We start from the raw sequence: 10,897 nt of genomic DNA on the forward strand, positions 1-10,897 counted from the left end.
AAGAAGAAGCTATTGCGCTGAGAAAAAAAAGTGCAAATTCACTGCATTTAAAGAGAAGGAAATGCAAGTATGCGGCAGGAAGCGAGGATGAAAACCCAGAGTTTAAAATAAAGAAAGCTTCTGCCTTTTGTTTACAGCGCAAACTTGACAACTTCCAGAGAGAAATTCCAGAGAAGGGGAAGGGAAATGTCACCAAACGGCGATATTTCAGAGTTGGAAGAAGCCTCTTAGTGGAAGCTGCTTTGCAAACGTGGGGTGTGGTGGGTGAGGGAGGGAGAGGGGGAGTCTCCTTTGCAAAGCCCCACCGCGTCACCCTAAAACGGGGAGTCTCCCCTGTTGCAAATGCTCAGAACGCCAAATATGGGGCAAAAAGCTGGATGCCCCCAAGATAAACAAAAAAAACGAAACTAAAGGAAACTCAACTGAAAACAAATAACAACTCTTTAAACCTTTCCAGCCTAAGAGAAAAAAAACCAAACAAAATAAAAATAGTAACATAGCAAGAGAGAGAGAGAGAGAACAAAAAAGCAACTGGGGCGAAAGATAGAAAGCTAGTATCTTTCTAAAAGGAGATGCTTATCGAAGCGCGCGGGATGCAGGAACCGCAGCATCGCCCCGGGGCGGTTGCCATGGCAACTCTGCAACACCCCCGCTTCATCCCTGCTGGACCAAATTTATTTCCCGGCTTGGGAAAGTGACTTTTTCTGCAGGAGGGGGGGGGAGGAACGGCTCTAAGTGGTAGGGGGGCTTTGTTACCCACCCCTTCTCCTCCCCTTTTGGCCCCCACCCCACCCCATCCCACGGCTTACCTTTAATCCAGGGGGCGCCCCGTTTGCGCCGAGCCGAGTTCGGGGAAATCCGGACGCGGCTGTCAACTTTTGCATCGCAAAACTTCCTCCGGGAGGATGAGGGAGGGGTGGGTGAGAAAAGGGAGAGGGGGGGGCGGGACGGGAAAAAAACGAGCAGCTCGGCAGCCAATGGGAGAAAGGGACGCGGCGCCAGCCGGCCAATGAGAGGCGCGGGGCTGACAAAGAGGCTGTGTGAAAGTTTTTTTTCAAGTTGGGGAAAAGTTTAATTAGGAGGAAAAAATTGGGGGAAGGGGTCTGAGGGGGGCGTGGGAGGGGGGACAAAGAGGGGGTCCCCCCCCTGCAGAAACCCAGGCCGGAAGCGTCGTCCTGAAGGAGGCAGAAATTTCCAATTTAAAATAAAAATACGAATTAAGGTGTGGGTCTCAAGAATGACTAAGCTGGATAGAGCTGGAGAAAGACAGCAACAGCTGAATTTTTTTTTCTTTTTCAAAAAAGATTTCCCTATCAGGCAGCTCAGCCTTTCAACGATTCCAGAGCCTCCGCCTCTCACAACTGCTGGGCAAATGGGGGGGGGGGCTGCACAAGCTAAGCCCCCCCCCCACGAGTAGGATTCGCACCCAGGAAGTAGCGGGGGTGGGGTGGGGTAGAGATGCCAGAGGATCTGCTCCCCTTCTCCAAAATAAACTAAATAAAAACCAAAATAAAGGGAGGAAAGGCTCCAAATTGCTGGGAAGGACCGCAGCTTGGTCAGAGGTTCTTCCTTCAAGGCCTGATGATGTTACCTAGTTGGGTCAGGAAACGTCTACAAGGAAACAACCCAGCTCGGAGAGCATCAAAGACCCCTCATTTCTTTCCTTTCCCCCCCTTTCTTTTCTTCCTCTTTCCCTTCTCATTCCTCTCTTCTCCGCAAAGCCCACTCTCTTGTAGCACTGAAGATGTCAGAGAGCATAAAGGACCCTTAGTTTTTTCTTTCTCTTTTTCCTCCTTCCCTTCTCATTCCTCTCTTCTCCTCAAAAACTACTTCTCTTGTAATACTGATGATGTTTTCTAGTTGGTTCAAGAAACGTCTACAAGGAAACAACCCAGCTCAGAGACCATCAAGGACCCCTCATTTATCTTTTACTTTCCTTTCTTTCTTTCTTTTCGTCCTCCTCCTCACTCCTCTTCTAGCACTGATGATGTGATCTAGTTGGGTCAGGAAACTTCTACAAGCAAACAACCCGGCTCAGAGACCATCAAGGACTCCTCATTTATCTTTTTCTTTCTTTCTTTCTTCTCTCTTTCCTCTTTCTTCCTCCTTTCCTCTTCTAGCACTGATGATGTGACTTAGCTGGGTCAGGAAACGTCTGCAAGAAAACCACCAAGCTCGTAGACGGCCAAGGGACCCTTCGTTTCAACCCCGACCTACAAATATTCTCCTTTATCGGTTCCTCCTGTTCACCGGGTGGCGCAGAGCCCACTCCAAACCGCCAACAGGAATTAGGAACAGGCAGGTGGAGGTACCTGCCATGTGGAGAGAAACCTTTCTGCCAACAGGCAGATACAGGCAGGGTGAAGTCTGCAACACCGCTTGCGTTTCGATCCAAGCTTTGGCCTTCGGAGGCTCCCAAAATTACATTAGCGGGAAGTTAACAGACAGAGTTGGAAAGGGACCTTGTGGGTCATCTAGCCCAACTCCCTGGCCAAGCAGGAGACCCTACACCATCAAGCCAGCCTCTTCTTGAAAGCTTTAGCCCAGATTTAACAAGAGTTGAAAGGGACCTTGTAGGTCATTAGAATTAGGATTATTTTCGGAGGCTTTGCCAAAGAAACGAGATCGAAATTCACCGCACGGCCCCCTTCCTGCCAGAAAGTCAAATTTTCTCCCTCCTTTCTCTTGTTGGGAGCCAGGAATTTTCCATCCTTGTTTGGATCCCGTTTCATTCCCAGCCAGCAGAATGAAAACCTGTGATCTCGAGACCGGTGCCAGGCGGTTTTTTTAATCCCTTCTGCCAACCCAGCTGTCCTGGCACGAAACGCAGGTTGCTTGGTGGCGCAGCGGCAGCGGCGTCCTCTTCTCCGAAGGAAGGACAGGATGAAAGGCATAAATCTGTCGGAAGGGATGTCAGGGGAGGACAAATGCAGGAACACAGGGTGCTTTTTTTAAAAAAAAAAAAAGGCCAGCACATTGTGGTCTCTTTTTTTTTTCTCCCCCTGGACCGAATATCCTGGACCAAAATTTATTTATTTCCTTCCCTCCCACTTGTGGCATTGGTATACGGAGAGGACTGGATAACGAGGGCACCTAAATTCTGGGGGAGCTCTCCAAACCTTTGGGACTCGTGGAGCTCAACTCCCAGAATTCCCCAGCCGGCACAGTTAACTTTTAAAACTTCTGGACTTCCAACTCCCAGAATTCCCTAAACCAGTTTGGAGACCCGGATCCTAGTTGATAGCAAAGCTGCGTTTGAGACGAGGTGCTCGGCAGCCCGTAAGGGAGAAAAGGAGGGGGAAGTTGTTATAATTTTATTTACTGATTTTTAACTTGCCTTTATATTGTTTTTTATAAGTAATTCAAGGCGGCAAACTATTGCTAATATTCCCTTCCTGTTTTCTTCCACAACCACCCTGTGAGGTGGGTCGACGGCTGAAGGGAGGGACTGGCCTAGTGATTGGTTCAGTCACCTAGCCAGCTTTCATACTTACGGCAAGACTAGAACTCACCATCTCCTGGTGAATAATCCAAGTCACCCAGTTGCTTTTTGTACTTAAGGTAGGATTAGAACTCACCTACACCCGGTGATTGGTTCAAAGTCACGCAGATGGCTTTCATGCCTAAGGGCGGGACTAGAACTCACCTTCTCCTAGTGATTGGTTCAGTCACCTAGCCAGCTTTCATACTTACGGCAAGACTAGAACTCACCATCTCCTGGTGAATAGTCCAAGTCACCCAGTTGGTTCTTGTACTTAAGGTAGGACTAGAACTCACCTTCTCCTAGTGATTGGTTCAGAGTCACCTAGCCAGCTTTCATGCTTAAGGCAAGACTAGAACTCACCATCTCCTGATGATTTGGCCCAAGGTTACCTGGCTTCATGGCTAAGGTAGGACTAGAACTCACCGTCTCCTAATGATTACTCCAAGTCACCCAGCTGGCTTTTGTGGCTAACGCAGGACTAGAACTCACCATTTCCTGGTGATTGGCCTAAAATCACCCAGCCGACTTTCATCCCTAAGTCAGAACTAGAACTCACGGTCTCCAGGTTTCTAATCTGGTAGTCCTGATCGCTAGATCAAACTGGTTCTTATTACGCCACAACCACCAACGTTATAAGGGAACGTCACTCCAAGCTGAGCCGACGTGCCTTTTCTTGTTGTTTTCTCTGCTTTGAGGGATGGAAGTGAGCGTGTTTCACAAAACGGGGACCTCAAGACACACAAACACATCGGCGTGGAGGCAAAAAAAAAAATTAAAAAAAATAAATCTGAGATCTCACCGCCACCTGGGCGAAAGCCATTTTCAGTTAACGTTAGCTGAAATTGGTACAAAATTCATTTTGTTTTTAATGTTCGCAACATTAAAACACCAGGGAGGGGTTGTGTATGAATCCAGCTATACCTTGCCTTCCCCCCCTCCCTCTCTTTTTCTCGCCCCCTCCCCAGTTCTCTCCGCCCCCCCGCCCCCCCATTGAATGTCCAGCAGGATAGAAAACAATGATCAAAGTCACATCAGTTAAAACACTTGACCAAAACCAGATTCCGGCGGAAAGAAAAACGGACACGGCGACAAAAAAAAAACCAAGAAGTCAAAGTCGGGAAAATTACCGGAAGGTGAACGTAATAATAATAATAACAATAATAATAATTAAAAAAAAAACAGGTCCCAAATTGGTACTTTTTTTTTTAAAGTCTTCTCATGAGGGGGGAAAAAAAGGGCCACGTTTTGTCTTTTTGTCAAGTTTGGTTTTCTTCTTTTTTTCTCAAGACGACGCCGGTCGCTTGAGATGTCACAGCGGATGGTGCCAAAATTTTAAGCGCGGAAGCTCCAAATTTGGGAGCAGCCCCCCCCCCAAAAAACCCTCCTTGGTTGCGTTCTGTAGGAGTGGGGGTCTCTTCTGGACAGATGCTGCCCCCCTCACCCCACCCTACAAAGAAGAGGTATATTCATTGCATGGGTGAACTTCCCGGAAGAAAACCGGACGAGGCAGGGATAACGTCCGAGCGACTGTAAGGGAGGGCCGGGCTGAGTCAAAACTGGAACGGAGCCAGATGAGAGGAATGGAAGGGGGAGACTGGGAAAACGCCCCCTCCCCTCTTTTTTTTTTTCCTCCAGACAATCCTTCCAAGGCTTTGAAGTTTGAAATGCAGTTGTGGAAGCAAAGGAAAGGAGAGGGGGAAAACATGACGGACGGCAACACTTCGGGAGTGGATGAAGGCGTAAGATGAGTCGGTGGGCGTTTCTGGGTCCATCCACCACAGTCCAGCGTTGTGCTCGCAAGTTCAGGGTCAGGACTGAAACACACACATCCCTCCGGAGGTTGTGGGGGTCACCTAGAATTCTCCAGCTTTTTTTTTTTTTTTTACTGGCAAGGGATGGGATTCGGTGCCCCACTCCTCAGCCAAGAGTGTCTCGTAGTGGTACAAACCGGATTGGCCGTCCTTTCTGACCCACCGGGGCGAGGACGGCTGGGGAAGTGGGAGGGAGCTCTCAGCCGTCGTTGGCGGCCACTAGCTGCCCCATGCTCTCCCGGATGTAGACCGACTGGATCTCCTTGGTCTTCAGGCAGAAGTCGCAGGCCCAGACGGCCGAGGCCTCGGTGGTCAGCAGCCCGTAGGCGTTCTCCGTCATGCCGGTACACTCTCTGTGGAACCATTTCTGGCACGAAGCCTCGCACAGGATGGCGTCTTGGTCGTCGTTCACTTCGCTACGGCAAGCCCCACAGGGGTAGACCAAACCGGGGGGAGGCTGGTGCCCGGAGTTGCCAGCGGCCTTGCTGGTGGGGGGCAAAGGGTTGCCTTCGGGGGTCCCGCTGGCGCCGCTGTGGCCGGTGCTGTTGGGCGGGAAGGAGGGCTGGGTGCCGTTGACGGCCGCTGGCGAGCCGGTGTGCTGTTCCTGGTTGAAGCTGTTGGGAGGCGGGTGGAGGGGCTTGCCGGCCCCACTGTCTTCGGCGGAGGGAGGGAAGCCAGGGTCGGGCCCTGGGAAAGGGCTGGGATTAGGGGGCAGGCTGGAGAGGTTGGGGTTGGGGCGCTGCAGGGGGGACTGTCCAAAGAGGTTGGCGGGTTGGCTGAATCGCTGGGCCATTGGCGGTCCGCCTGGAGGGTTGAGGGCTGGCCCAGAGCCCATGTCCCCGCCGCGAGGGGGCTGCCCCATGGTTGGCGACATCATGGGGCCGAACGCCCCCATGGGTCCCTGCATGATTTGCCCTCCGGGAGGGCTGAAGTTCTGTCCCAGCGGCTGCCCGAAGGGTTGCCCGCCAAAGCCCATCCCGCCGGGTTGGACGTAGCCGGGATTTTGGGGGGGCATGTTGAACGCCGGGCCCATCTGGTTAGGTCCAAAGGGGGGCGGCTGCCTTCGCATCGGCTGGGGGCCCCCGCCGTAGCTGGGCGGGACCTGGGGACCCATCGCCCCTTGCATGCGGAAGTTCCCAAAGGGACCGGGGTTGCCGAGAAAGGGTGCGGAGGAAGAGCCAACCTTGGGGATGGCAAAGTCATCTTCAAACGGGTTGGAGGCCACCAGGTGATCGACCATCGGGGTGGGAGGGGGGGCAAACTCCGAGAGGTGGGAATAGGAGGGGCCCTGCAACAAGAAAGAGGCGAATAAGCAGAGCAGCATTCCTATATCGGCCAGAGAGCTTGCCTTACAATCACAGTCTCCAGAAGGGTGCGCCGGAGGCCAATAGATCTGGAAAGTACCAAGTGCGGGGGGGGCGGAGGGGGGCGGAAGAGAAGAACATAGGGGGAGGGTCCAAGCTATAACCAGGATGCCTGATTAAACTAACATATGGGGTTCTCGTACAGGTAATCCTCAATTCACCGCAACTGAGACAAGATTTCCAGCTGTGTTACCGTCGTAAGTTCGTGACCAGACCCGACTTCATGACCTTTTTTTTTGCAGTGGTCATTAAGTGAATCACTGGTCATGAAGCCATTCTGCACTCAACGGTTGTAAACGCAAGCCCGTTCTTTGAAATGGCCATTTTTTAAAAAACAGCATATATAAACACACAACGGGGAGCTACGTGAGTACCCACCCAAAGCTGTCTCGAACCCAGGGCACATGAAACTCCCCCCTTCCCCCCAACAAATTACCTGTGTGTTGGATTTGCGACGTTTCTTCTCGGGACTCTTCATTTGAAGACCTGACCAAGGCAGAAAAGGAGAAATTTAGAATATTAGTCCAAGTGTTTATGGAGTTTGTCAGTTGGCTGGGACAGAGTTGTCTCAAAGGTGCTTTTTTGTTTTTTCTTCAAAAGGCATCAACTCCCACCCCTCTTTTTTTTTTATTTGGCCAAGTGTGATTATTAGATTATCACGCCAAGAAACAAGAGTTTTCTCTCCAGCGCAAAAACTCTCAGTGTACATGCAAGGGAACGGAGTCATCATCATCATATGAGGTGGTGGTAGAGAAGATGAGAAGGATAATAACAATTATGTGCCTAGTTTTCTTTCATCTCTCTCTTTCTTTCTCTCTTCGTTCCTATTCTTTCCTTCTCACCTTCTCCTTTCTTTCTTTCCTTCTTTTTGTCCACTCCTCCTTATCCACTTTTCCTTCTTCCCCCCCTTTCCTCCTCCTCCTTCGCTTTTAATCCACTTCTCTTTATCCACTCTTTTTCTTCCACTCTCCCTCCTTCCCTTTCTCCTCTTCTTTCTTTCCTTGTCACCAACTCCTTATCCACTCTTTTTCTTCTTTTCTCCCTCCCTCCCTTCCCTTCATTCATTCCTCTTCTCTCTTTACTTTTTTTTTTAAATTTGAATTTATATCCCGCCCTTCTCTGAAGACTCAGGGCGGCTTACATTGTGTTAAGCAATAGTCTTCATCCATTTGTATATTATAAAGTCAACTTTTATTGCTCCCAACAATCTGGGTCCTCATTTTACCCACCTTATAAAGGATGGAAGGCTGAGTCAACCTTGGGCCTGGTGGGGCTTGAACCTGCAGTAATTGCAAGCAGCTGCTGTTAATAACAGACAGACTTAGTCTGCTGAGCCACCATCTTCTCCTTTCCTTTCCTTTCTTTTTCTTTCCTTTCCTTTTTTCCTTTTTTTTAAAAATTTGCATTTATATCCCGCCCTTCTCCGAAGACTCAGGGCGGCTTATATTGTGTTAAGCAATAGTCTTCATCCATTTGTATATTATATACAAAGTCAACTTTTATTGCCCCTAACAATCTGGGTCCTCACCTTACTTGTTGTCACCCATTCTTCCTTATCCTTATCCATTTCCCCTTCTTTCCTTCCTCTTCTTTCTTTACTTGTCACCCCCTCCTCCTTATCGATTCTTTTCCTTCCTTCCTTCTCCTTTCCTTCCTTCCTTTCTCATCTTCTCCTCTCCTTTCTTTCCTTCTTTTCACCCCCTCCTCCTTATCCACTCTTTTCCTTCCTTCCTTCCTCCCTACAATTTTTTTTTTTACTGGGGTAAATACACTTAGCCCTAAGCTGCTACTGTGAGGACACTGTTGTGAGGAGGGGGTTAAGAGTGAAAATCTGCCCCACCCACCGAAGCAATTGGGGGGTGCTTTCCCCCACAACCCCAACGCTCAGGTGGACCTTTCAAAGCCATGGAAGGCCCCTCTCTTTCAGGCCAGCCTTCCTACCTCACAGGGTTGTTGTTGCAAGGGGGAAATAAAAGGAGGGGAAGCATTTTGCTTGTGTGGCCCGTATTAGTCATTATAATTATTTAACCCCCCCCCCAAAAAAAGACCTTTCAAAGCCATGGAAGGCCCCTCTCTTTCAGGCCAGCCTTCCTACCTCGCAGGGTTGTTGTTGCAAGGGGAAAAAGCAATTTTGGTTTGTTGGAAGAAATATCCATCTGGGTTCAGTTCCAAGTGGGGACAAAGACACTGGATGACTGCTTGGAAAGATGGTTTAATGGTGGTCAGGATCACATGGCTTGAGATCCTGAACAGAAAAAGGCTGAGATCCTGTGTGCTCCCTGGTTTTATGCTTTTTCTGAGCTTTGAACTTTCTGGGGCACAAGAAGAGTATCCTGATTGGTTGTCAAACTCCCAGGTGGTCTAGGGGTCTTAGCTAACATTGTAGGTTGTCCCTCAAGCTTGCCTGAGCCTTGCCATGTGGTGAGTTTCAGTTGCTAGATGGGTTCTATTATGATGCAGATGATGATGGCCCATTAACAAAGGTGGGGAGAATGAGTTTCTACCTCTGACCTATTGACAAAGGTGGGGGGGAATGAGTGAGCTTGGCTGAGGCTTTAATGGCCCATTGACAAAGGTGGGGGGTGGCAGGAAGTTGCAGGGAGCTGCTTTGTCTTTAAAACATGTTTCTCCATTTCTCATTCAGGGAAATATAATATTCTGCCTTTTAAGTATTTTCTAAAATATTTCATTCTTCTAGGAGGGGGTGGGTGGGTGCTAAATTCCTACAGGTTGCAGGGAGGAAAGCCTACCTCGCAGGGTCGGGGTATTTTGGGGGGGGGGGAATAGTGGGAGGGGCTTCTGGGCAAGGGGATTAAACCACCCCCCACCCCCTTGCAATGAGGGGATGGGGATGATGGGAGGGAGAAGCCCTTGCCAAGAGGGGAGGATGGACCACAACGCCCATCATCCACAAAGGGCTCTCCCGGTTGAATTTCCACCTGACGGGCCAATGAGAGGCCTCCCCTCCCACCCCCCCAGTCAGGTGGGGCCCCGTTTCCCCAGCAACGCCGCCTCCCGTCTCCATGGCAACCAGCCCCCCCTCCCCCCCGCGCGCGCGCGCTCCTCCCTTACCGGCCTTGCCCTGCTTGCGGCCTGGGCCCGTGGCGAGGTTCCCCGGCGGCGGAGGCAGCGGAGGAGGCGGAGGCGGCGGACCCGGAGCAGGCGGAGCGAGGCCTACTCCCCCCTCCAGCTTGTCGGGGTGCGGGGCCGCCATAAGAAGCAAGCGGGCGCGGAGGGCGAGGCGGCTACGAGGGGCCCGGAGGCCCAGGCCGCGCCATCGCGACGCGAGCCGGAAGCGGAAGCTGATAGAGAGGACGGGAGGGAGGGGGAAAGCCGCGCTTCCGGTGGCGGCCGACATCTTGGATGTGGATTCCCTCCTCTCCACCACCACACGCTTTCGGCTGTTCTGGGCGCCGACCTCCCTTCTTTCTCTATGGTTCTCGAGAGTAAAAAAGGCGCCTTTCAAAAGGCGGATGGCGCGTCGGGAGCGGCGCCGACGTCACTCGCCGGCGCCGTTTTGTGTCCATTGATGATGATGATGTTGAATTAGAAGCTCATGGCAGGAATAAATAAGCATAGATTCGACCATCTTGAGTCTTTAGTGGTGCTCTTTTCTTTTCTTCCTTTCTTTTTTTCTTCCTTTCTTCCCTCCCTTTTTCCTCCTTTTCCTTTTTCTTTCTTTCCTTTCCTCCCTTTTTCCTTCCCTTTCTTTTCTTTCCTTCCCTCCCTTTTTCCTTCCTTTTCTTCCCTCCCTTTTTCCTTTTCCTTTCCTTCTTTTTCTTCCCTCTTTTTCCTTCTCTTCCCTCCCTTTTTCCTTCCCTTCCCTCCCTTTCCTTTCCTTCTTCCTCCTTTTCCTTCTTCCTTCCTTCTTTCCTCTTTTCCTTCCCTTCCCTCCCTTTTTCCTTTTTCTTTCCTTCCTTCCCTCCCTTTTTCCTTCTTCCCTTCCTTTTTCCTTTTTCCTTTTCTTCCCTCCTTTTCCTTTCTATTTTTCTTCCTTTCTCTCCTCCCACCATTCTACCTTTTTTTTACTTCCTTCTTATTCCCCTTTCCCTTCTTTATCTTTATTCTTTTCTCCTTCTTTGCTTTTCTTTCCCTTCTTTCCCCCTCCCTTCTTCTCCTTCATTTCTCCTTTCTTCCTTGTATCCATTTCCCTCCCTTCTTCATTCATTCCTTCCCTCCTTCTCCTTTCTTTCCCCTTTTCTTTGTTACTTTCTTTCCACTCTTTTTCTCCTCTTTCC

General features: G+C 50.4%; 1 protein-coding gene across 1 annotated transcript; it reads right to left on the bottom strand.

The window, feature by feature from the left end:
• Positions 1-4,474: 4,474 nt before the first annotated feature.
• On the bottom strand, positions 4,475-10,032 carry PYGO2 (pygopus family PHD finger 2). The gene is made up of 3 exons (XM_058160327.1): positions 9,732-10,032; positions 7,096-7,145; positions 4,475-6,583 (listed from the first exon to the last, which is right to left on the bottom strand). Exons 1-3 carry the CDS (start codon positions 10,015-10,017, stop codon positions 5,495-5,497), a joined length of 1,425 nt encoding a protein of 474 aa, XP_058016310.1. The 5' UTR covers positions 10,018-10,032; the 3' UTR covers positions 4,475-5,494.
• Positions 10,033-10,897: the final 865 nt, after the last annotated feature.

The sequence above is a fragment of the Ahaetulla prasina genome, chromosome 17 (assembly GCF_028640845.1).
Source record: "Ahaetulla prasina isolate Xishuangbanna chromosome 17, ASM2864084v1, whole genome shotgun sequence".
Classification (NCBI taxonomy): domain Eukaryota; kingdom Metazoa; phylum Chordata; class Lepidosauria; order Squamata; family Colubridae; genus Ahaetulla; species Ahaetulla prasina.

What these genes read in the sequence shown, in the direction of transcription:
- PYGO2 (XM_058160327.1), bottom strand. Translation starts at nt 10,017, where the DNA reads ATGTCGGCCGCCACCGGAAGCGCGGCTTTCCCCCTCCCTCCCGTCCTC. An exon ending in CCGCAAGCAGGGCAAGGCCG is followed by an intron (nt 7,146 to 9,731) that starts GTAAGGGAGGAG and finishes TGCCTTGGTCAG; the next exon opens with GTCTTCAAATGAAGAGTCCC. An exon ending in GTCGCAAATCCAACACACAG is followed by an intron (nt 6,584 to 7,095) that starts GTAATTTGTTGG and finishes TTCTTGTTGCAG; the next exon opens with GGCCCCTCCTATTCCCACCT.